Source organism: Lathamus discolor, chromosome 1 (genome assembly GCF_037157495.1).
Source record: "Lathamus discolor isolate bLatDis1 chromosome 1, bLatDis1.hap1, whole genome shotgun sequence".
Taxonomy (NCBI): Eukaryota; Metazoa; Chordata; class Aves; order Psittaciformes; family Psittacidae; genus Lathamus; species Lathamus discolor.
In genome coordinates this window covers 87,440,018-87,466,452 of record NC_088884.1, presented here as the reverse complement: position 1 = coordinate 87,466,452, position 26,435 = coordinate 87,440,018, and the positions used below count along the sequence as shown (strand labels likewise).

Genomic DNA, 26,435 nt, shown 5'->3' with positions numbered 1-26,435 from the left:
TCAACTGAACTGTTTTGTTCCTTTTAACACTGGAGCCTGACAATGCCAGCACAGCACACAGTGCTGATAGTCAGTCTTCCTTTGCTATTTTTTGACCTAACATATTTTTAATCTTTGAAAATAGCTGCAGGTATTTTCTTCAGACTTCCCTATTATCTTAATCACTTGAGCAGAGAAACAAAGCAGGTAGCCTACCTTACAGCCTGCTTTGCAAGCTTTGGGTCATAGAGAAAGGATAACACCATGTCAGATGACTGGGAAGTTACCCCCCTAGAAACCCAGAAGGCATTAAAGGCAGCTCAGAGCTCACTAAAGAGTTCTACTTTTGTCTGAGTACCACCACCACCAAAAAAAAAAAAAAAAAATCACTGCTCAAAAATGCAGCAGATGGAAGGGAACTTTTTTGTGGTTTTGGAGTTACGATGACATGAGAGTGGAGAACAGTTTTCAAGTGTGCCACGGGTGCTTTAAAGTCGAGCTGTCATGGAAAACTAAAAAGCTCCAAAGGAGTTGCTTGTGCTGACCTGGAAAATATAGGGAATAAAAACAATTTCAACACCAGCCGGAGCAGCATGCTTTTTAATATATATTTATATTAAAAAAGCATGGGAGAAAAAAAAATAGAATAAAACTCCTACCAGCATTTCTCAAATCTTTAAAGTTGATACAGCACAGGCACGTGCAATGCCAGAAGTACTGTCTGTTCCTCAAAAGAGCAGTCTTCAGTATCAGATGGATAAATGCTACACTCACAGAAGTGTATTACTCCTCGTGTGCTTCCCCAGGCAGACATAACGAGTTCAATGCGACAGCAACAAAGCCTTATTCTTCATCCGTTCATGCGTCCAGATCTGACGGCCTCTGCTTCAGCCCCTGACACATCAAGACACCCGCTCATGTGCAAGCAGCAGCAATCTGCTGCTGGTGGTGTATCACAGTCACCTATTTTAGCTTTGATCCTAAACCTAGAAGTGCAGAGAAGCAACTCCTCTCCTGCAGTGCCTGCATGAAAACAGTATCAGCATTGACTGACTCTGGTTCAGAACATACAAATAAATTATCAAGACACAATTTGGCCACGTTCCACGTTTGTCTGTACTGCACAGAACATCAGGCAACTGAAGCATTCATTTAAGCATTCCCCAACCACAGATGATAAAAAGATGACAGTGTCAGCCCAGAACAATAGGTCATCAAAAAGATAAAAATACAGCACAAAATTTTCACTTCCTTGAAAAAGAAAATGCAACAAGCACAAAAAATGTTGATTCTCTCAATCTTTAAGGACGGAAAACTGGAAACCAGCATTAATTTTATTACTGAAAAACAAACAAACAAACAAAAAAAATGGCTTCAGCATTACACTGTCATTTTATTTCCCTCCTGCCCATAGAGTAAAACCCTGCAACACATGTGCATCCCCTACAATGTTGAAAAAAATCAAGGGCAGTTCTGATTAGCATTAGGAAGCTGCAGCTGCATTGCCATCCTGCAGCCTGCTGGGACTTCAGGAGAGGGTTTTCCTCCTTTTTTTTCCCCCGAGTTTGAGCCTCACATATTGCCTATTCTCAGTAAAGCTCAGTCTCATGGCAAGAAAGAAGCCTACAAACCAGGGGGTATTTGGCTATGAAAGAAACTTGCCTGAAGTGACTTTAGGAAAAGGTTTTCCTAAATAGGTAAAACAAATGTTGTATTCAGTCCTACCAGAAAGCCCCTTGTAAGTAATTCCAGGTAAATACCCATTAAGCAAAGTAAAAGCAGAGTTAAGCACTGAACAGGAACTCCTGCACTACATGCTGAACACCATTTACCACTATGCCAAGAGGCAACTAGTGAAAACCTCTTACTTAAAGACACATTTCCCACTAGGTAATTAAATTAAACCCTAAACTTAGTAGTTCATACTTGCTCTTAAACCGACCTGTTTCACCTGGATAGTTGCTGGGGTGGGGGAAACACAGCACGTTACTATATACAGTCAGTCTTTCTGCAAGCAGACACTGAACCCAAGTGGCAAAATCCTGATATATTAAAAATGCATGTTTGCTCCAGATTTCAACTGGTCACTGTTTGCCAGGAACGACATCAGAGTAATCTTTTAATACTCCAGCCAAATGATCATTGTGACTCTTAAACCGGCGTTTCTTCTGAGAAGCAGGTTTCTTCCTCCTCTGAATAGGAGCCTACAAGAAGAAATAAACAGCAGTCAAAAGATCTGCCCTCCAGCTGCAACATCTGACCTGATGTGTGATGCTGTGGTAGTCATCACTTCAGTGAAGAAGAGCCCTGCCTGAAGCAGGGGTAGGCAGGCAGGGATGACACTTTCTTTTTCTGGCAAGAAGCAACAGCATTCAACTCAAATCCAGGCAGGGAGATGCGGACAGAGCAGTCTCTGTATCCCATGCACAGCAGTAAAGCTGGCATTTGTAAGCGAAGCTTCCAAACACTCCCAATGCAGCTACAGAAGCAGGTACATGACCCATCATTTTATTCACAATTATGTGCTCAAAGACACCTTCAACATATAAGGAAGTCAGGAGCGCCTACATGGTGAGAGGCATTAAAGCTTCCAGTGTAGTGACTAGCAGAAACCAGGAGCAAGTCCTGTATGGAAGGGAAAGGACAGTTTGAAGCTAAGTGCAGAAAAGACATGATGTATCACATCAAATAAATGTTAAAAAAGTTAATTGCTTGAAGTCAGGAAGAAAGCATTTTTGGAGAGCTTGCAGCCATTCTGGGCTCCCAGTAAAACACTGGAAGCATACTGCACCCAACTTGGAGAACAGCATGTGTGTGGTGGGAGGCATATTACATGACGGTTCTCATCAGGACACCAAAGCTATTTAGCAGAGAAGAAAAAGTCACAAACCCCCAACCCTTCTCCCCAGAAAAGTAACTTTTCTTCTACTCCTATTGTATTGCACAGCTTCAAACAGAAGCTTCCACTTTGGAGCTCACAGAAATTTCTGGCATTTGCCCTCTCCTTGATGCTGCCTGGGTTATCACACAGGCTCAAACAAGCTGTAAAAACACTGACTGCTGGCTATAGCATTGTTATTTGCAGCTTCTTAAAACTGGTCACACTTCCCTGAGCTACACAAAGCAGCTATGCAAAGGCTTATCGTCATCTTTTGGAATTAACACTGGTGGCTCAGGAAGTAGGAATCCTCTAGAAAGATTTGCAATTTGTATCTCTTACTATTTTCTTTGGTCCAGTTTCTTGCATGGAAGAAATACCCTGTCGTTTCAGATACTCTTCAATCTTCTCCTCATCCATAGAATCCACAGGAATGCTCCTCCACAACTTCTGAAACTCTGAAACAGCAAAGAAACCCTTGTTTTATATCCTCATCGAGAGCACTCAGAGGCAACATGTGCTTTTAATGTGAATTTGCTATAGTCTCTTTTTTTTTTGCCTAGCACCTCTGTAGCTGTGTAGAATGTCAATGTGTTTTATAAGCCTTGGTTCAAAAGATCTTGGTGAAGAGTAATAACTAACCATAAATGGAAACTCCATTTACACATCTTCAGCTGCTATTGTCTTGGGAGACTTGTCATCTCATAGCCCAATTTACTAAAGATTCAAGGCATTTGCTTCAGTGGGTTTATGCTTGTTTATCACTGTAATATAATACATACCGTGCTGTACAGATAATAAATTACTAACATTCCTCTGGTGTTAAAAAGAGAGATACCTTAAAAGACACAGCAGCAGGAAAAAAGGAGAAAGACAGTAAGTCTTAATTAGAGCAGCTGCCATCTGCCTGCACACTTTCTGCATCATGTAAAGTTCCACAGAGCCTCTGGAATGCTTTCTCCAGGCAGCGGCTGGTACAATCCTACCTCCCTTCATTCCCCAGGCAGTAAGTTCGATATATCCTGTCAGCAGGTTTGGCTAACAAACTATAAGTAAAACACGAGGCACACACAGAAACACAAGACTACATTTTTTCCCTTTATTTCCAGATATACTTAGTATACAGGTGTCAAAACAACCACAACTTCTGCAAGCTTAAGAAGCTGTCCTACACAGCACATGACAAAATGAGGGTCTGCCACAGATATGCCAGCTCTAGACATGCTGCAACAGGATGACACCGTACAAAAGGTATACGTAACAGACTTGGTTCCTGTACTTGGACCAATTCCCTCCCTAATACCTCTTGTTTTTCTATGAAAAATGTGCTGTAAGTCTTGGGTCTTTCTTTTCTTCCCACTACCAACAGTTAGGAAAGGAAAGGTATTTTGCCAGTGAAGAACAATAATGTTCATTTTTTGTAATGGAGGGTTTTTGAAGAGAACCAAATCCTGTCAAAACACCACTTTTGGTTACATGGAGGTAGCACTCAGCCCATTTTTCATACAGGCACATAAACTCTCATACAGCACAGCAGTGTCATTGAGACCACCAGCTTTCAGATAACTGAACGCAATGCTTGCTATCACACATCATCTCTCACCTAATCCTGTTGCAGCAGGTGGAAAAGGCTGTGCTGTGATCAAAGCTTAACATGCAAGAGAGGTTCCTTAGGGATGAACCCTCAGATCAAGACTTAACAGCCTGTGTAAGGTTCCCATTGCGTCCTCCTGACTGAGCAGAACATGCTCTTTCAAGCTATTTTCTTTCTGGTCATCCCCCCTCCCTGTCCTCAACACCCAAGATGAGCCCCCAGAGGTGCTTGGAAAGATGAATCAGTACTGCACATTGCAAGTAACTGTATTTCTAATCATGTGTCTGCAGTTCCAATGTTAAGTGACAAGGCTGCACATAAATGCATGACTATTAAACAGATCCCACTTAGAGATACTTTAACACTGTGTTGTGCTGTTCTGCCTTTGGCTCTGCACGGATGACTCCAGCAGGAGCTGAAGAGCTGCAGGTCAGTCCCCCAAGATGTATAACAGGCACATGAACACAAGGTGATGGCAGAGGAGAAAAGTGATAACTGAACTTTCACATGACAGCGTCCTTTTACTCATGATGATCTGCTACAAAGACAGATGATATTTCTCCTCATTAGAGTTTATGATACATGGAGAAATAGTCTCAGTGCAAAAAAAAAAAAAAAAAAAAAGAAAGCTGAGGATAGGTGCTTAAGGTTAAACTGGTCTACATTCTTTTCGGGAACAGAAGTGAAAAATTAAACATTAGAAAATAAATGGTCAGCTCTTCAAGGATCAACATGCACAGGAGTGCAGATCATGGTTAATACCTAACCACAGCAGTTTGCATTTCTTGTAATGCAGCAGTTAAGCCATCATTATAGCTTCTCATTCACCTTTTAAACTTGGCCAAGAAATATGATTCTAAGTCACCAAGAATCAAAACTGAAACGCTAAAGTGGACTTTACACACAGATAATTTAATCCACTAATTGGCCCCACCACAGGGTCACTCTACAGTATTCTGCAGCTCCCATGTAAAAATTCCTTCATAAATCAGGCTGCTTTCAACGCTGTTGCTTTGACTGTGGTAACTGCAAAAGAACCTTTTCCCCATGCTGAAGCTCCATGTAAGGCATTAAAATGTGTTATTGCCTAGGAAAGTTGGGGGGAAGTCACAATAAAACAGTCATCCCCAAAAAAATACTCTCTGTTAAAGGATTGGTCCAGGATTAAAAGCACAGGATAAAGGTGGAGAAGCAACAGAGCTGCCACCCTTCTGACAGCTGTGCATACCAGCTGTTTGCATTCAGGGTGCCATTGAAAAGGGAAAAGGAGATAAATCTATCATCTCATCACAAAACCAGCTCAGTGTAACACCAGACACTGAGCTAAATGCAAGAACTGGAGAAAGAGAGCAGCTGTCTGGCTGCACCGAGCCATTGCCGCACTACCTGTCAGAGTTACTCAGAAGTCTCCAAGGACTATGCTCCTATCAGCTAGTGAAAGTTTAGACCTTGGGGATATGCTATTTGAATTATTGCAACACCCTCTCTGAAACAGGAGAGCCTATGAGAAAAGCTGGCAATAACTACAGCTCTCTAGAAACAACTCTCCACACTTGTAGCTGTGCTATTTCTAAACTTCAAAATTCAAACCCTTGACCCAAGATAGAAAAGATTTTTCTCCAGCTTCTTTGACGAGAATCTGAAGTGCTGTCACCCTGGCTGTGTGGCTCCAAGCAAATGGGGTCACCACTTGTTAAAAGCAGCACTTCATGAGAGGGTCCGAGGGGAGGAAATGGTGCTCAATGACAAGATCGCTGTGCTCCACCACCTCTGGAGCAGCATCAGTGCTTACAGTTGGCCAGATAGGAGGATGTGTCAGGCTGCCCTACCTCTGGAGAGGGGAGAAGACAGAAAGAAAAATGCTGTGAGGAGCTGATGTGTCTGAAGAGTGGACAACAGTGACAGAAGGCAGTTCTTAGAGATGGTTTCAATATTCCAGATCCTTTTTTTACAACGTCTTTCTTGTCTCTGTGGACAGGCACAGGGAGTTCAGTATCATTGTGAGGAGTGGGAAGGGGATTGCTGGAGCAGAAAGCTCACCACATGCTGTCCTGCTTTAGCCAGGCACAGAGAACAGGTTCAGATGCCCACATTCCTGCAATGCATGTAACCATTTCGATTACAGAGCACATTCAATTTTCCTTCTCCCTGTCCTGTCAACAGCTAGGTGATCTTCACACCATCAAAAGCACAGCAAAATACTCTTCTATCAGAAACACTAAACTATCTGGGAGATCAGCCAAAACAAGTGCGTAATAGCTATAGAAGAAAAAAAACCTGCCCAGCAGTCAAGACAGTAAGGCTACACCTGACTGCAGTAGCCTGCATTCAGACAAGCTGACAATTTCTCCTACCACCTGGGCTGCTATGACAAGACAGAGCCCAGAAAAAAAATCCCCCAGGGAGAAATTCCCAAAGAATTTCTGGCCTAAGCAATGCAGGTGCTATAAACCCTGAAGGAAACACACACATTTTCAGCAGAACTTTAAGTCCTGATGTCAGTGCAGATCTCTCACAAAGAAGGCAGAAAGTTGTGATCCTGGCACCCAAGGCAGGTGCTCCATGTCCTACCTGGGCTATGACCAAATCCTGTATGCAGTATCTTGCAATTTGACCACTGAATATTTTAACTCAGAGGCTTGACAGAATCAACACTACTCAAAAGCTGCTCCCTTGGCTCCTCCAGATAGCTAACTTCTGGTCTTTCAAGTAACGAGTGGAGGAAATGAGACCATGAGCTGACTGAATGGCCAGTTTAGATGTCTGCTAACATCTCCAGCATGGGGATGTCTGCATGCACAGACTTAAAACAATGAGCTTTGACTATCAGTAACACACAGCAAAGCTGAGGGCTGCACAGCAAAGCTGAGGGCTGCATAGCAAAGGTTTTGCAAACATCTTCTCTCTCCAATACCCAAGGGGTAAGAATGCACAGTTTACCTCAACTTTACTCCATCAGTAGGTGCCTCATGTACAAAACAAATTTGTGCTGACATTCCCTGAGTGATTACACTCTAACATGTTCCCCTTCTATAAATGCTTAGATTTGGAGAACAAAGTCATGGGTAAATGGCTGCATGGTGAATTCAGTGTGGCTTATCCTGCACTTCCAACTGGCTCACCCACTCCTGACAAAAAGGTTAGGATGGCTTCTGGAGATAAGCTGCTGTAACACACCTGAGCTGAGCCACAATCTGAGCACAGGACAAGAACAGACAGTAACAGGGCAGAAGGGAAGAAACAACTGAGTAGTGGGGAAGATGGAGTCTTGCTTCCTAACAGTCCCAGGGAACACACTACTAGATTTATACCAGAAGGAAAAGGTGCTCCATGTTAGGTTTGTGCTGCTCCTGCTCCACCTTGGAATTCAGAGCCATCACTGATCCCAAGCAATTTTTACACTGTTAAATTTAAAATGCTTTAGCCAGTCTTTAAACCTCCTCAAAGTTGTTTAGGAAGAACATTAAAAACATGCCTAATTAAGTACCTGAATTTCTAGGCATTAAAACACTTCCTTATATTACATTCAAATGTGAAAGATACCAACTCTTAACAGTTAAGCAATCAGACTGGCCTTCCAGCATTCAGCCTGCATGGGGTGAAAGCCTGGTTCACATGCTAAGTGCTGAGCCTCAGCACAAAAATGCAGTGCTTTACTTGGCTGAAGCACATGAAATCTACCCTGGCTTTTATAAACACTTTCAGCTACCCACTACTAACAGAAGATTAATTAGTCAGGAAGTCAAGAAGGAACACATGCAATCTGAACCCTCCTTGGCTAATCACATAAAAGGAAGAACAAAAGCCATTCCTTACTGCAAAAAGCTTCTCTCCTGCCCTTAAGATCATGATGTATAGGTACTGCACCACTGCTGCTGCAGTACATTGGGACTTACTTTTAAAAGGGGAGAGAGAAAAGCTTGTTCAGCCATCAAAACAACTGTAGCTGGGGCAGAGGTGGACACTGCCAGCAAGCAGTTCCTCCCACTGTTTCAGACAGCAAGCTCCACATTAACCTGGCAGCTCCTCTTTCTCTGCTGATGGAGCTCAGACAGTGGTGGGAAAGGACGCCTGACTTAGAGGATACTAATCCCTGCCAACATATGTTGAAAACTGGAGGGTTTCATCTGGGAAAATCATGCACCAAGCAGCAGAGAGCCCTTATTTCCAAGGATAAACATTAAACTAGAAACATATTTTGAACTGTCATCAGTGCCTAAGATCAAAGAGTCTGACAACACTTCAAAGATTATTTTGCAGTTTTATAAAAACTTCATTTTAATGTCACTGGAGATAATGAGCTGAAATAGCACGGCTAACACAGAAATGTGTCACAACTCATCCTGTACGCAGACAATTCTGCCAGTGACTCCCTAAGAGACAGGCTTCTGGTGCTCTGGAAAGAATCAGAAGCAAAACTGCTCAGGAAGGATGTGTTTTCTTCCTCACAGGACAACTCAGTTGGAAAAAGGACCCGTTACAGCTGCAGTAAGTGAGTACACCCACACAGGGATGTTTTAAGAGTTATGGCATAGACAGTCTGACCACAAAATTCAAAAAAGAGAAAGCGTTCTTGCCCCGTCTCAGAACAAAGCATCATCATCTGCATGAAAAGAAAAACCAAAGCCAGCAGGAACAGAATAATAATTAAAAAAAAAAAAAAATCACTTTCTGCTTAGACGGAACATGCTGCCACCTGCGGATGAAAGACAGCAAAGCTACCTTGAACTACAAGCTGCATACTAGTGACCCCTTCACTACAGACACTAGAGCCTTAAATGCCTTCCCTCATCTGGAGATATAGCCAAATGGCTTAAACGTTTTGTTTTAAGGGTTTTAGAGTCGTTTTTAACCTTTCCCCCCTTCCATAGAAACAGTCTGAACTGCTTGTTCCTAAACACAGATCAGTGCTGGGTGTGCTAAATATACAATGTACTGAACAGCCCTGGATTTATACAGTTAATGATACAATTTTCAGTTGCTTAATTCTATTCAGAATAAGGATTCTGAGCTATTCAAAGAAAAAAAAGAGCTTTATGCTTTGTCCTATGGTCCCATAATTAGAGCAGTTCAAGTTTCTATCAAAATTCTTCTCTTTTTTAGCCATAATGTGACATTATATGATAAGACGGCTTTATGTGGCATGGTACAAGAACACTGTGTTAACAACAGAAAGCGTTCAGTGCTATTTAGTCATTCAAAATAAGATCTTACAACACAGACTGCCTTCCCCTGTCTTTACAGGCATCTGATGTTGGCATAAATGTCATTATTGAACACACCCCAATTTGGGTAATTAATTTCTGTGCACAAATGGGCACATTGCACCAGAGGATGCTGCCACTATTAGACAGAAAACACATACTGGACTTCTGAAGACCCAGATCCACTCCAGCTCTAGGCAGCAGCACTACCCCCATCTGTGCTCTCCTACCAGTTAACTATCACTTCTCAGGGCTTCTGCTCGCATCCCTTCTGCTTTAAGTGTAGCTTCTTGTTGCATTAAGCAATAAAAGGCACACGATTAATAAACTGGAAGAAAAACAAAACAAACTTGCACCCAAAAGCCATTCTTTTGGGTTTTTGGCTGCCCTTTACACAGTGAAAGATGTGTATATAAGGTGATTTTTCTGTCTCTTCTGCACTTGAAGATAATTGTTGGATTCCTGGTGCCATGTTCCAATATATTCACTACAAACCAGAGGATATTACCCCTGAAGTCACTCGCTAGTCTGGCTAGCCTTGTGTTAATATAAGCTATCCTCCTGCCATCTGGATACTTACTCATTACCATCTCTAAATGACTGCAATACCTGAAGACTGCCTATACATATAGGTGTTTGAGATTAATTCAAATCAACTATCATGGAAATGAATGTAAACAAACACCCACCTTCATCCACAGTGAACTGACAGCTCTTGTCATTGTAGAAAAGAATTTTCTTCTTATCAGGGCGATTAACAAAGATTATCTGGTCCCCTAAAGCCTTGAAAACAAATGCAAAAGAACAGCACAAAAATCACTTTGTTTCCAAGGATTCCTACTTGAACAATGGACCCAGATGCTGTGCTACAAAAAGCACAACAAACTAGAGAAGCAGCAAAGTAACTGGCATTAAAAACCATCCAAAGCAGATACGGGTGGTATGTATATTAATAAATCAAAGATGAGATACAGAGGACTGAGATCAAGGTATAAAAGCAAAACTAAATGCCTACAGTTGGAACGTGGGAGATCAAGAAGTCTTTTGTGAGAAAGACCTTTGACAGCTGTGCTGAGATCAGGCCACATCTGAATGTAAAGGATGAAATACAGAAAAAGCTACAATATTAGATCTTCTGAAATAGCTTTTGAGTTGTGAAATGAACAGAAACAACTCATGAGGAAATTCCCTCTTAGCCTCTACCTCCCCTTTGAGGAGGTAACTGGAATGGGTTCGCTACATCACAGACACATGCTACTCACCTTTATAGCTTTCTGTGCATTGGGTAGCCCTTCCTCGATATCTTCCAAAAGGATTCCTCCCAGCCCTCGCTGGTCATGCTTGTCCAAGAGCCTGAGCAGAGCCTTTTTATCCTTCAAGTTGTACTTGGGTTTGAAAGCATACTTCCCATCTACAACTTCTATTTTTGGATTGTTGACTAGAGCCTGTAATAGGGACATAAATTTAAAACCCTGAAAAAGAACGCACGGTAGTACTTTTTTTAATAGCGTGCTTTTGAGGAGCTAGAGCACACAAGCCACATGTTACAACTGCCAGTTTGGAGGTTATTCATCAAGCTCAAGTTATACAGGTGTTACCAATGTGAGAGTCATTAACCTGGGACAAACAAACCAGGACTCAGTCTTCCCCAGTTGCTGTCAACTGGCACCAGCAGCTGTAGAAGAATTGAGAAGAGCAGACCTCCTGCACAGTAGGATTTTATTTCTGATGCCAGGTTCAGAGTGAAAGTGACTAGCTGTTCATGGACAACTGAAACGATTTCAGATATGTGCTGAATTAGTTTTGCTGTGCGGCCAGTACCGCAATGGAAGTTCACCTGTAACAGAGGGCAACTCTACTTAGTTTCTTCTGCAGATGCCAGCCTGACCCTGAAAGGAGAAAAAGAAGAGACACAGAAAGAAGAAAGGAGGGAGAAAACACCTGTAACAGAGAAGATAACTAACTTTGGCACTGCAGGGTATTTTTTTCACCTTTTCTTATCCAGTAACAGTTCAGTGATGATTTCATATACACTTGTTGGGAGGAGCTTTTTCATTCCATCTTGATATTCATTATGGAAGGAACCTGGAGCTACCTTTTGAAACACTTCAGCAAAGCCAAGCTTCTATCATAACCAACTGTGAGGTTTCTGTAACCCGGAATTTTAGCAAAGGAATGCTACAGGCTGTATTAGTTAAAACAACCCTAGTTTTATTATGCAGAGACTTCTTCCTCATGTCTCAACAAACTTTACTGCTCTATTGCAAGGATATTAAATACAATATGAGCAAAACCAGGTATGCAAATCAAGTATAAATACTAAATATGCTATTCTGGTGATTTATTAATCTTGAAATTTCATTAAGATATTCAGATCAATGAAGCACAAAGATCGACATGGGGGCAAATTACAGTCAATCTGTAGGAACAAAACCTAGCATCTGGAGTGAGACTAATGAACTCCAGCAGTGAAATTTGCACATCTACTACCCCACAACTTCAGACATATTTCACATCATAGTTCTTCATTTCAGTACATGACAAAGAATGTACTGTAAGCCTATGAATTTGGTGCCATACTCCTTTGTTCTAGTTAATTTAACATCCTGTATATCAGAAGAGCTCTCTGCATTATTTTTATTTAATAAAGGAAGTTCTTAAGAAAATCAGCTTCTTTATATAAAATCAGTAATAAAAAAATCACGTAAGGTAAAATATGCTGTGTAACAATTGTAACATCCTTAAAAATGCCAGAATAGTCATTTCACTGTTACTTCAACAGTAGAGGGTACATAACAGACAGACAGGGGGGTTGAAACTAGATGATCTTGAGGTCCTTTCCAACCCTAACTATTCTATGATTCTGCCAATGTAGCTTCTTAAAGGGGAGACTATATAATTATAGAGCTTGTCATTAAATAAATGTGTATAGTCCATTATTTTCATAATGCTTTATCTCTAATTAAAATCTAAACGCATGTTTTCATTACCTCACTCATTAACCATTGCTTCTGTTTGAGTCCAATATCTAAATGCTGTGTTTCATCCAAAATCTCTTCTAAGGTTAATGGATGTGTGTCACCACGCTGGTGCCGAGTCTGGAAAAGTAAACAGGATCTATTAGAGCTCTATAATTATTTTATTCAGTGACTCAGCATAAAGTAACTAAAACTGGTATACTGTGATGACGAAACTGCTGCAAAACCAGACTAGATACAGTACACACAGCACATGAGTTTCAGCTTAGGGTTTTTGAGAATATGAGATTAAAAAAATTAGTACCAGCTGAGAGTGATGACAGTCATCTGTCAAGCACCAAGTTACATGTTGTTTTGATAAACAGCTCATTAATCCTAGAAGCTGACAGCATGCTGCAGTTCCTATTTCTGCTGCAAATAACTTTTCCTGTCTTGTTTTTTAAGTGACCTGGAATAATGAGGATTTCAGTAATGGAACAATATGCTGACCATTCTGTTTACTGACAGCACTTTGAATTTAACAAGCAGCTTCTTGATATTCTCACTCTTGATATAAAACAACTTTAGAGCTGAAATATACAGCACCTTTCAGCTATCACAGAAGAATAAAGAAGTATTTAAAACCATTATAATTTTACAGCAAAAGTCTGTACCTTCATGTAATTCACTATTTTAGCAAGAACTCCAAACTTGTAGCCAGAGCCTCCTGAAAAGGACTTGAAGTTGAATGATCCATTGCTGTGATCTACAAAAGGAGAAAACAAACCATTAAATTACACTTCCTGCAACACCCTGTTGGCTCTGCCTTCCATCTCTTTCTCAGTCTACTTCCACAAGCTTTCAGAATTACAATTGAGAAAAGAAATGTGTGTTGCAGGAGCAGCCACCCTCAGAAGACTGTGCTAGCACATGTCTTGATCCAGACCCACAGAGGTACCTGTCAACACACATGGCTCTGGAACACTTCTCAGCAGAGGTGCATAGAGTTATTGGGACATGACCTTCAAGAAAACAGCAAGACACTGCAGCATTACTCCTGTAAGTGTACATGTTTAATTCTGTGGCTTAACAAACCATAATCATTTATGCTACATTAAGTCACGCTGAAATAATGTGCTGCATTTTTCTCCAGCCATTAGCTCTACTGATAGCTTTGTGCTGCTGGGACAGGAGCAGAAAGTTTCACTTGTTCCATAAAAGTATTCAGCAGCTGGATGTGCTTCTGCTGGGCTTACGCGTTAATTTATTTATGCAGCTCTAGTAGCGAATTTATATGAAAAAATTAATTTAAAATTATACAACTTGGTGCACTGCACCACTGTGACAATTCAGAATCACCTCTGACTTTGGCTTAATGTATTGTGAGGTTTGCTACCGTGTAAAGTTTGTTTCAAAAATTCCTGCAGGGTTGCTAATGACTGTTGTATTAGCATTAGCTATTAGCACAGCACATTAAACAGAAATATCCACACAGTGCTATCAAAAGCCACAGGCCCATTACCAGCATAATGGTGTCAGCTTCTCAGAATTTCAGCTACTCGAGAAAAAGAACATTTTCTCTATGTCACCACACGAACTTGTTAATCCACTGGTGACTTCTAATCACACCTGACAGGACAGTAGGTGTTCTAAGAGATACTGAGCTCCTGATATTTCTGTGGAAGTATCAGTTGAGGGAGAGAAAAGAACAATTAAAGTTAGGGCAGTAATGGAGGGAGAGGTTGCAGTGGGTGCTGAGCAGAGCTGAGTCTTGTCTCTGCCAAATGTGGATGAGAGCGGTGTCAAGAAGCAGTTTAAGGTCTCAGAGGTTTGCACTGGTCAAGAAAAGAAACAAGAAAACAAAAAATCATACTATTTTAGAAAACGCACCTAAAATGTTTGACAGACCCATTGCCTCCACAGAGTAAGCGGCAGGTTTGGAGAAAGTCTGCTACCTTCTCTGAGCTTCAACCTGGATTTTCTTGACAAGTTCTTTACATGAAACTCCCAATTTCCATGAAACTCCCAATTTATTTTCCAAAGTCATTATGCTTTGGGTGAATTTTTTTCATGTCTGTCCCACCACATCTCAGCCTCCTTCCAAGCTGATCTGAAAGTCACTGCAAAAGGCAACTACAGAGTGGGAATGCTGGATATAATCACACTGCAAACAAATCCATTTTGGATAATTATTGGGAAGACTTCATGGAAACTGGTGCTAGCATAGTTAAAAAACATTTCAGAAACACTGAAGTAAAAATGCTGAAGGAATAAACATCAGATTAAAAACTCAGCAAGTAGTAACTGAGAAGCTTTATATGACATCATACTAGAGGCTTTACATAGCACAATTCTAAAATTAACATAGAAGAATCAGTGTAACTCCACAACAGAAGAACATTTTATTGTGATTGCTAAATTAAGATGGAAAAAGGGAGAAAAACAAAGCTGGCTCCCGCTGAAAATACAGCCTATAGGGATCTTCCCCTGCAGGATTCTTCCCTTTTATCATTAAAAATTAACATCCACACAGGACATTTTATAAATAAAAACCCATATATATAATGAGAGGTCTAAAGTGCTGAAACACATTCAGAGGCACTACAAAGAGTTAAGATGACTTATCATGCATTTGTTCTGTCAACTGAATCCAGAAGATTACCTTGTTTAATCTGCCTGGCTACAGCCTGCTAAGGCTCCTGACAAGTAAATCTAACCCCAGGGCCAAGCTGGGAATCTGCGGATATTAACACTTCAAACGTCAGGGTTTGATGGCTGCTCAAAAAGCACAGCCAGGCATGGCCATCACCACCTCCCAGCACCTTTACAAAGCTCATCACACACAAAGAACATCTCCCGGAATGAAAGCAGGAAGGGGTTTGTTTCTATTCGAGCCAGTAAGAGTCAAATTTATGAATGATTTACTCCTGGGGTTGAGGGCTGGATGTAAACGAGCAGAAAGGAAGTTGTCAGCAGCATCCTGCTCTGGCCAATGGTAGGAGAGCTCCATCTTAGCTGTGCCATAGGCTGCACTAAAAAAAGGGACCAGAACAGCGCTCTTCCAGCATCCTCTCAGACAAGAGGTAGGTGTGGATCGTTTTATAACATTGTCTTAGGTTTACCTTGATTACTGAAAGGAAATATGCCTGTAAACTACAAGCCTGTAAAAAGCTTCTTAGAATCAGAATGTTTTTCTCTAGGTTTAGCAGGATTTTATTCCACCAAAGGCAGAGGAGCTTGCCTTGCACTATCAGACAAGCACTTTCACCATCTGTACACTAATGGAAAATTGATGACCACTCACAGAAAAGCTCATACACCAAACCACGATTCAGTAGACAAAACGGATTTCGTGCTTACTGGGGAGGTAGCTTGCTGCCTGCAGCCTCACATTCCCTGTAATTGATTCTGTGTGTTTGTACTGAAATGACAGCGTAAGGATTTTCCTTAAAACAAAGACAGCTAAACCCGACATTTAAGAACTGTATCTCCTAAGTGGGTATTCCATAAACTGTATAAATTAAGCTTTCTAAACCCCCTCTATGTTCACGGATACGCTTAGAAACCTATTCTAGAAATTTGGTGCGTTAGGGTAGGAAGAAATTCCCACTGAATATTATTATTCTTGTAAATACTGGAACAGCGATCGATACAAGACAAACAGGCAGGTGAGACTTCATCTAAGATTTGTTAAATGGTATAACCCCAAGATGTCTCTTCAGTGGTTTGTTAAACAAGACTTCCTCAGTACTGCATTGAAATGATTTTTTGCTAGTCATTTCCCTCTGCTCCACAAATATGATTTCAAATAAAGCTGCTGCTCTGCAGTGCCTAGAGACGATAATACCTTAAAATTAAAGCCTGATGTAGCTATTACAGAAGCCAATTCATTAAATATTTAACTTGCTGCATTCTGAATACACACAATAGCTGAACTGTATTCAAATCAGACTGGCTTACAATACGAATTTAAATTGTGCTACGGCAAAGTAAGTAAAACTGCATGAAAGCAGACCATCTTTGACAGCTTTCAAAGATGCTAACCTTGCTAGTGCCATGCTAATTTTGAAGGCTTGGCAACAGCTACTTCAGTCTTGTATTTTAGTAGTTTACAGCAATGAGCAGCTGATATTTATCTGCCTTGCCTTGCTCAAATCAAGGACATCATCAGCCTTGAGAAGCACAAACCGCCTCCAGCATGGGTATTAAATTCCACCTCCCTGTATAAAGATGATACGCTCTATGCTGTGCAAACCACTGCCTTAATGGTGGCTGGGGAAGGGGCTGGCAGCCGAGCAACAGGGAGCCAGGGAGCCATGTCGTACTGAAGATGCTCCTCTCCTCTCAGGAACAGAGATACCTGTGGTGGGCAAAGGGTCCTGGCTACCCAATGAGAACACGCCCAGTCCCTCCAGCAGCCCCAGATCTTCATCTCTTTTTGCAGTACTCAGTTTCTCAGCAGCAGAAACAGTTCATTTTTGTGCCTGGTGTTTACAGAGCGAGTCTTAAAAGTCTGGTGAAGCTCAAAATAAAACTCTTCTCCTTTCTTTCCTGAGGATATTCTCTCGCAATTTAAAGATTCATTTCAGTCCTCCTTGCTTTAACTACCCCTCAAAAGAGACTCTAAAATCCTTTTACTCAGCTCCTCCCCTCCCCCCCCCAATTTTCAAACAAGCCTCCAGACTAACCCCTTCAAAAACCCTCCTGACTTTTAGCGCCATAAAAGAGGCCAGCTGAGTTGCTTTCCTAGACCGTGACCAAACCAAACCATGCTCTCAAAGCCAGGGCCTGACTCAGCTCATGAGTATTTTTAGCTTGGATTTGCTCTGCAAACTTTTGTTTAAGAACAAAAAAACCAAACAGCAGTTTAATCAGTCCTATCCATCTCAGTCATACTTCGTGTATTCAGTTACAGAATTGTGTATTCAGCTACAGCTTTAACAGAGGAAAAAGTTACTGCAACTGCTCTGATAAATGACCGTATCAAATGCTAGTGCCATGTATCTTCCCAGCAAATCTGTATTTCAATTTAAATCCATTACAGGCAGGAGGATAAAGGTTAAAATGTAGAATCATAGAATGATTACGGTTGGAAAGGACCTTAAAATCATCTAGTTTCAGCCCCCCTCCATGGGCAGGGACACCTCACAGTAGACCATGTCACCCAAGACTCCATCCAGCCTGGCTTTGAACACTGCCAGGGATGGAGCATTCACAACTTCCTTGGCATGTATAACATTTTAACAACAACAAAAAAAAAAGATATAAATCACAAGCTGGTTTGGCAGCATCATGCTGGTTTTCACAGTATCTTTTTTTTTTTTTCCTAATGACACAAAAATAATGAGACTGCTTTAAATAATCTGTTTTCATAGACACCATCACACTTTGCCTTTGTCACTTCCCATTTATTCAGGCATTTTGTAGTTTTCACTCTCTAAACAGGTTGACAGAATTATTTCTGGGATATACAACGTTAAAGTATTACCTGTGAGGACAGTTAAATGAACATCAGCACTACCCCTTTGTTCTGTAGTTTTGACTACTGAATGAAATAAAACTAAATATGGGTAGCCAAGACCATTTCATAATGAACACAGCTAGGTTTTCACTTTTTTCTTGATGTTCAAAGCAATCTTCCATTGAGGCATGGAAATAAGACTCCAGGTTTCCTCAAAGTTACCATATTTTCTCTGTCTTCCCCTTCTACAATCCCACATTTTCTGGGGTAGCCCAGCAAACAAAAGCCCATTGTGCAAGCTCCCCCTTAGCTGGCATGTGCTCACTGACAGGCTTACGTGAAGGGCACAGGCTGGCCCGTCAGTGCTGCTCACCACTAAAAACTCCTTGCTACTTCCTCAAGGGAATACTGGAATCTGGCTCAACCTTCTCCCACACTCAGTTTTAAATTGCCTGAAGGATTCAAAGTGTTATTACGATGTCCTACAGTATACTATGACAGGTAACCAGATGTTACTGTGGCTCTTTCCTTGTTGTGGTTCAATAAGGCCAAGTGCAAGGTCCTGCATGTGGGTCAGGGCAATCCCAAGCACAAATACAAGCTTGGTGGAGAACCAACTGAGAACAGCACTGAGGAGAAGGACTTGGGGGTGCTGGTCAATAAAAAGCTCACCATGACCCAGCTTCAGTGTGGACTTCAGCACAGAAAACCCCTGCGTGCTGGGCTGCATCACCAGAGCATGAGCAGCAAGTCAAGGGAGGGGATTCTCCCCTTCTACTGTGCTCTGCTGAGACCCTCCCCCTGCAGCCTTGTGTCCAGCTCTGGGGCAGCAACACAAGAGGGACATGGAACTCTTGGAGAGAGTCCAGAGGAGGCCATGGAGATGATGCGAGGCCTGAAGCAGCTCTGCTCTGAAGACAGGCTGAGAGAGCTGGGCTTGTTCAGCCTGGAGAAGAGAAGCCTCCAGGGAAACCTTAGAGCAGCTTCCAGTATCTGAAGGGTGCCTGCAAGAAACCTGGAGAGTGGCTTTGGACAAGGGGGAATGGCTTTAACCTGACAAAGGGGAGACTGAGATGAGATTTTAGGAAGAAGTTCTTCCCTGTCAGGGTGGTGAGGCCCTGGCACAGGTTGCTCAGAGAAGCTGTGGCTGCCCCATCCCTGGCAGTGTTCAAGGCCAGGCTGGATGGGGCTTGGAGCAACCTGGTCTAGTGGAAGGGGTCCCTGCCCACAGCAGGGGGTAGAAACTGGATGAGCTTTAAGGTCCCTTCCAACCCAAACCATTCTATGACAATTCTACGGTTCCTTGGACAGCTGTTATTATATTAGACTATATAGGAGAAGTATCATAATTTTGCTCAGTTTTGGGAGGCAAAGACAGGGAAAGAAGGAAACCAGGGGAAAACGAGATGCGTAACTGTGAAGATGTTATTGCCAAACACCTCATCTGCGTGTGAATTATCCATAATTCACAGAGAAATTCAGAGGCAGACAAAACTGCTTTTTTGTTCTAGTTTTGTACTAGAGAAGTTACTGAGGCACAGCCTACTTTCACACTTTTCAGCAAGGGCCTTCCCCAAACAGCACATCTCCAGAGCAATCCATTTGTGCCAAAGGCAGATTTGCTAGAGCCTACTTGTTGTTTCACATCTCCCCCATGCCACAAAGCAGTCTTTTCTTCTGCTGAGTACAAATGGACAGTACTGGAGCAAAGACGCATGCCTTTCCTAGCAGTCAAGCAGAGAATCCCATTGAAAATAAATCAGAACTCCCTAAAAAGGGTTGGGTCTTCCTTGTTGCATATCCCACTGCCCATGGCACCACAAACAGGCCAAGATTTCCAGATGCGCTCAGTGCCATTTGGGCAGCTGGATTTCTCAAGCACAAACTTCTACTCAACAGAGAAAGGGAATGAATGTGTCAGGAAATCTGGCTTTCTGAAATCAAGAGTTTTGCAGGGTTAACAAATCTGTGCTAACAGGTAATTTAAGAGAATGAGCTTTAAGGAACCAGGATTGTTAATCTGGTACTAGATCTACCAAAACTTAGTTCTATTCTTTGGAAACATCCTCCAAAATAGTTACGAGTTTTTGTGTTGCCTTTTTTTTTTAAAAGAGCAATTTATTTCTTTCTCCCAAACAGAGGAAACCCCTCCCCAGACAAGCAAGCTCCAATGACATTAGCATCTATTAAGTTCTTCTCATTGCTCAGGTGTGGGAGAGTGGCACAGAGATCTCCTAATCCTCTAAGAATGCAAGTACCAACTTCAAGCCTAACGATGGACAGGTCATTAAAACCACAGGGTACCTTGAAAATAATCATGTAACCTTTTTAGTCTTTGCATGTACTCGAAATAAAGAAGCAAAGTTCTCTCATTTCAGAGTAATTTAGATCACTTGATACATGCATGGATCAGACACCACTGAAATAAATGTTCCAGACCATCACAAACTTGTACATTTGAAGTGTGATATTTTCGTGAACAAAGATGAGCATGCAACAAACCATGCTGGTAGGAGGTGCGAGCACTTAGTCTGAGCACAAGTTCCTACAGTTTGAAATAAAAATCACAGCATGGTGTTGACCAGTAGAGTCCTCAACAGTTGTTTTTTTTTCTGTTGCAGCCCCTAATTTGGTGATAGTGAGCACGCTCAGGCAACTCTTCAAGAATGGCAACCCTCAACACCACTCACTGGAATGAGACTACATCCATTTCCCAGTATCTGGACTTTCAAGTGCAAAAGATCTACCCTTTCCATGATAACTGGAACACTGCCTGCTTTATTATTCTGATCATATTCATATTTACTGTAGTATCTCTGGTGGTGTTGGCTTTCCTCTATGAACTGCTAGACTGTTGCTGCTGCGTGAAAAATAAAACTGTGAAAGACTTGGAGAACGAACCCAATCCTGTTAGAGCAATGTTGAACAGGTTCAGAAAGCATGAAACAGAGGTGGTGTAGGAAGGACTGAGCATCAGCACTTGAAGAACGCCTCATGAATTCACTTGAACGAAGCCTCATGATTGACATGACTGAGCAAGTCACATGCTTTTTTATTTTTTTTCCCTTTTGGACTGAACAGCAACAGCTGTAATTTTATGTCTGGATATGAACTTGAATAATAGGCAAAGGCTTTCCAAGTCCTTAGCAGGAGAATGATCTTTTGCAATATTATGGGGGAAGGAAAGATTTTTGTTTCCAAATGAACTTTTGTTGTTTATATGGAGTTAGTAGCCTAGATCTTTGTCTACCCAAATGAACAAATGTTGCCTAACATGTATAAAACTATGTTGCTTAACTAGAGAAAACATTTATAAAAATGCTCAACAATCTGACCACAGGTAGTGCAAAGACACAACAGTGTCTTTCCACCGAGGTCAACCATGCAGAGATGGGAAAGGAGACGCTTGTGAGAATTCTTGCCTTCAACAGCTCTTCTTATGGGTTTCCTGCTTCTAGAAGAGAGGGTGGTGGGAGGAAAAGCAAGCCAACTTGAAACATATCCCTAAAATGGTCTCTTCTAAAGCCCTGTGGTATACAACTTGATGCCTTCTCCCTCTCTTCCTCCATTTTCACAGAACTGCTCCCACCTTACTTCCTGTTCAACTTGTTTAACAGCTTCTGTGTATCAATACATAATTAACACATTACCTTAAGAACTTCTGGCTATTTCCACAAAAGCATACCACTACTGGTCTAGAAGAAACAGGCACATTTTTCTGCCCCAAGGCTGCTGCCTCTAAGATAACCACAACACTAAAGGGAGTCAGACATGCTGGATTTATCACCCCTAGCTTAACTTTTCAAAGCTGAACTGGAATAGACCAAGGAACACAAGCAGACAGGTCACAGACCTGCCACACCAATGACAGTAATTTCACCTCCACACAGCTTTTAGGTATCAACATGCTTTGCAAGAGAGGCCACACCAGGGTAAGCCTTGCTTTAGAGATGGCAGGATGGATGCACAGTAGGAACAGACTTAATTTTGCTCACGAGAATCTTAGCTTGCTTTGCCAGCCTGCCCAGAGTGTTCACACTCATGCCTTTCTCACAAACTGAGCATGTAACACTCACAACTCCAGCTCACTAGATTGTTTTTCTTCTGTAGATGCATCTTTAGTTTTTAAACCATGAAAGTTTTGCAGTTACAAATTATGACCACAACAACAGCATCCAAAAGCATGGCCACCCGTAAGGCCTGGTAAGTCCTTCACACTACTGAACCCATAGAGAAGCAGAAGTCAGTGAGAAATGTCCCAGGCCAAAGCTATGCATGGGACAAGACATTTAAACCCAAATAATATTCCTGTCATTAGGGAAACAAAACCCACCTAATGGCCAAATGGATGAGTAAGCTACAATAGTGATTTCACAGTCTGTCCATGCCAGAAATACCTTTGTGCTATGACCAGTACCTATTAGCTTTTTTAAAAAAATTAAATATATATAAACTCCCTCCACCAGGCTCAGCATGCCTAAGCACCAGAAGACCTGCACATAACAAAAAGACTTGCTAATCCAAGTTGTGCTCTTCCTGGTTGGTGAGATGGAGTCACAAGATACTCAGGCCATTACTAAGCAGCAGAGCCAGTCCAGTGATTCATCTGGAGAAGCAATCTCCCTTCTGCAGTCGCAAAATGACACAACTACCACTGCAACTGTTCATCTCAGATATGCCTGCTACAGCAAACCTCTGTCAGTACCATGTGCAGAGAATGCTTTTAGCTAAAAATCAGACTATAAGCACAATTAACAGAAGAAGCTGATGCTTCAGGTTCAAGACAACTTCAGATTCACGCGAAGACATCTTAGGAAGATAACAGTAGTAGTGAGAACATCTTTAACTGTCAGGTACACTCACTGCCTTCCGATGTATTTGACAGCATCAGCCCTGAAAAACCTGTGTCCTGCCCAAGAGGCAAATGCAGCCATTGGGATGCACTAGATTAGCTAACGTGCCTCTTCCTCCAAGCAAAAGCTCCAAATGGCAAGAGGACTGCTGGCCACTTGCAGTGTTCCTACAAAACATCACCACTGCACACAAGAAGGTAGTGTGCAGGAAGCAACCCAGAAAGCCCCTGCTATGCTGGCATCGTGGCCCTCCCTCCACCTTCCTGAGAAGCACATGCAATGAAAAATCTTGGGACTCATTCCAGCTAGTTATTTCACAGATCTATAAAGGGGGCTGGATGTATGCACAAGAAACGAAAGACATAGAACACTAGAGCCTCAAGATGATTCTTGCCCACATGTAGAATAAGTCATGAAACAACTCCTGGAGATTTTGCCTTTCTGTTGCTGTGGCTAAGACCATCAAAAGAAAGATCTTCAGAAAAAGACTAAGACCTTAGCCACAACTTACTTACTATTCATTAATAAAAAGAAATAATAGATATGATCTATTTCATGTATTTTCCAGTTTCTATTCTGAACTGAGAGCAAGGCAGTTTTGTATTTTTTCAAATAACTTGTTTGAATAATGATTATAACGATATTCAAATATTCTTACCAGACAGCTTACATGAAATCTTCACACACAGTCGAGATTTAGCCATGCAGCCATTTGAAGAATAGTGTGATCTCAATTCCTCTCCCAGAAAGTGACTGGGGCAGGCTCTCCAAGTCATAAATTCACAGAAGAGAGAACCTGCAGGCACTAGCACCCACTAGCAATGCCAAGGTGTAATCACTGTGACAGTATTTATCATCTTTGTGGTCATTTTGCAACAAAATTAGGACTGATCATCTCAATTTTAATTTCTTTGGGGGTGAGGAGAAGTGGGACAGGGATTCTGCAACACCAGGATTTTAATCCACCACCTCAGGACCCATCTCTGACAAATGCATATCCTGACAGGCACTTAAAAACTGTTTTTTGAGAGAAAGAAATCTGTCTCTGCAGCATTCTAGGCAAAAAAAAATATCAAACTAAAAGCACAATTAATGGAAGTTGATGGCCCAGGTAGGGTGCAGCCTCAGTAAGCAACTTGTGCTGCTCAACCTGTTCAGCCACTTGCCAGCGTGAACATTTGCTCTTAGCCAGTTCCTAGAGCAGGAGGAAGAAAGTTTGTGCCTACCCTTGCTGCTTCTGCAGTAGTTAGTAAATATTCCCCATGGGGAAATGAAAGGAGGCTGAACTCATTCTGCATAAAAGTATTCTAGAAACCCTGAAAGCCTTCCGATGCTGTCTGGAATGGAGCCAGCAGCGTAAAAGATAATGCATATTTCCTCCCAGCCACACATTCCTATTTGTGCAAGCTAATCATCTGACAGCTGCAAAAGCCCTTCAAGAAACACCCAGCCCGCAAAACCATAGAAAAGAAACAACACGTTTATTATCTCCTCTGCCACTGGGCCACATACTCACTTAAATCCTCTGGATCAGACTCACATTTGCACCACCGGCCCTCTTCCTGTCTCCCCATCCCTCCTTCCCAACCACCTGCTCTCGCTCAAGACATGCAGTTTAGGATATTCCACATATAACTTTATTTTCTTTGGAGAGTGTGCCAAATGGACCGATGGAAACCTGGACTCCCTTGGTTTCTTTTAAACTGTCTGATAACTTTATTTAGTGCCCTGAGAAGCTAGAGATACACACTCAAACTCCCCACTCTTCCCCTCTGACGGAAGATGCTCCACTCCTCCCACCGTCTTTGCCATTTTTCTCTGTTGTTTTTAGCTCTATCTCTTCTTTTTTAGAAGACAGCCACTGAATCACAGAATCCCAAGGGTTGGAAGGGACCTCAGAAGATCATCTAGTCCAACCCCCCTGCAAGAGCAGGGTAACCTACAGTACATCACACGGTATTCAAAACATGAGCATACAATGAGTTTGTATAGCAGAGTATTTCATGTTTGAGTACCTCCTGACATTGGACTTGAGCTTTACAATGCATCCAAGAATTGTCAGTATTTTCAGAAAACTGAAAAGGGCCCCCAAAATTACATGCCTTGCACAACAGAAGCAAACACAGAGCATGCTGCTGCATGTACACCAATCCTCTCCCTGCTGCTGCAGGTGCTACAACCTTCATTTTTTCCCACTACTTTGCTACTGCTTTATTTGATACTAAGGGATCAGCCCCACCATCCCAGCGAAATGGCGGAACTCCTCACCAAAGCAGCCAGAAACCTGCAGAAGTTGACCTAGTGCTGACTCCCAGGTCAAACACAAATGATTGCTATCAGGACATGCTCACCAGACACAGTTTAAACTGCAAAACCCATCTTGCGGATGGACAGATGAGTTACAGTTAACAAAATTAGCTGCTTTCTAAAGAGTAGAGATAAAAAGCAAGAGCACTGCCCGTGATTGTCCTGTGGGCTCAGCAAGATCTGAAACCCACAAACTCAGCTTCACATAAAATAGTATTCTGGTAGTAGAGATTCTTCCAATGGAGAGGAGCAAACAAGTCACAGGACAAGGCCTGACACATATATGTGGCAGCCAAAGTCTTTTTTTCACCATGGCACAAGTGAATTACTTAACAAAAAGTGATATTTTAAGGGAAAGAATGACAACAGCCACTCTCAATTCACAGACAGCCTAATTAAAACAAACAGGCCACAGCTTAGAGGCTGACAGCGGAAAATACCAAGCAGCAGCTTAAGAGAAGACTCTCACCAACCTGTGCTTTGTTTCGAGCTTGAAGAGCCACTTTGTTCTACCTTAGCTTTCTTCTTTCTTGAGGAAGAGGAGTCTGAAGACGGCGCTGGACGTTTCTCTACGACCGGTGTAGAGAGGGCACGCTTTTTGAAGAGCTCGCGCTCTCTCAATAAGGTCGGGTCCATACTTCTGTCAGGAGGAGCAGGAAGGAAAAGGTAAGAAGTCGGTATTAGAGTCAATCGGACGCTTGAAAGCAAACGTGTCTGCAGCTGAAGGTGTCCGTTTATGGTTTGCAACTTTCTCTGCCTGTGCGCGGACTTTTAACAACCTGACGCGTCTGGGGATTTCAGGGGTCAGAACAGCGCCTTACCCCCAAAACAACCGAAGGTGGAGAAAGCGATTTAGTTTAAACCGGCCTTAAACCCGCACCGGTGTGAAGAACAGCCGCCGACGCCCACTGCCGGCACCACGCGCCGGGACCAACTGTCCCCCTCAAGGGCCCCGGGCGCTAACAGCGAACCTCGGAGCCACCAACGGGAGGAGAAACTTTGTCAGTGAAGCAGCGGCCTCCCCGACCGACCGGCCGGGATGCCGCTCGCCTCTCTGCCTGCATCCCTCCCCCAGCACGGTGCGCTCCCGGCCCCGCTCCCCCCTACCCCCCACCTCTGGCGCCGCCACCGTCCCGCAAGGGGCAGGCCGCACACCACTATTGGGCCATGCCGCCTTCCCGGCAGCCTCTGCCCCAGCTCCC

The 26,435-nt window shown here is 42.4% G+C and overlaps 2 protein-coding genes across 3 annotated transcripts; one reads left to right on the top strand and one right to left on the bottom strand.

The window, feature by feature from the left end:
* Positions 1–563: 563 nt before the first annotated feature.
* On the bottom strand, positions 564–26,435 carry GTF2E2 (general transcription factor IIE subunit 2). Of its 2 annotated transcripts, none has more exons than XM_065685063.1 (8): positions 26,348–26,435; positions 25,707–25,873; positions 13,287–13,378; positions 12,646–12,753; positions 10,918–11,100; positions 10,345–10,438; positions 3,200–3,315; positions 564–2,183 (listed from the first exon to the last, which is right to left on the bottom strand). In XM_065685063.1, the coding sequence occupies exons 2-8, from the start codon at positions 25,867–25,869 to the stop codon at positions 2,064–2,066; spliced, it is 876 nt and encodes a 291-aa protein (XP_065541135.1). In that variant the 5' UTR covers positions 25,870–25,873; positions 26,348–26,435; the 3' UTR covers positions 564–2,063. The 2 variants fall into 2 exon arrangements, with proteins under 2 accessions (XP_065541135.1, XP_065541144.1); XM_065685072.1 differs by lacking the exon at positions 26,348–26,435 and adding an exon at positions 26,055–26,306.
* On the top strand, positions 13,647–21,033 carry SMIM18 (small integral membrane protein 18). Its single transcript, XM_065685100.1, has 2 exons — positions 13,647–13,671; positions 20,695–21,033. Exon 2 carries the CDS (start codon positions 20,740–20,742, stop codon positions 21,031–21,033), a length of 294 nt encoding a protein of 97 aa, XP_065541172.1. The 5' UTR covers positions 13,647–13,671; positions 20,695–20,739.

Coding starts and splice junctions, on each gene's coding strand:
- SMIM18 (XM_065685100.1), top strand. CDS start 20,740: ATGGCAACCCTCAACACCACTCACTGGAATGAGACTACATCCATTTCC.
- GTF2E2 (XM_065685063.1), bottom strand. CDS start 25,869: ATGGACCCGACCTTATTGAGAGAGCGCGAGCTCTTCAAAAAGCGTGCC. Junction 12,754..13,286: donor AAATAGTGAATTACATGAAG/GTACAGACTTTT, acceptor TTACTTTTCCAG/ACTCGGCACCAGCGTGGTGA. Junction 3,316..10,344: donor TCAGTTCACTGTGGATGAAG/GTGGGTGTTTGT, acceptor TTGCTGTTTCAG/AGTTTCAGAAGTTGTGGAGG.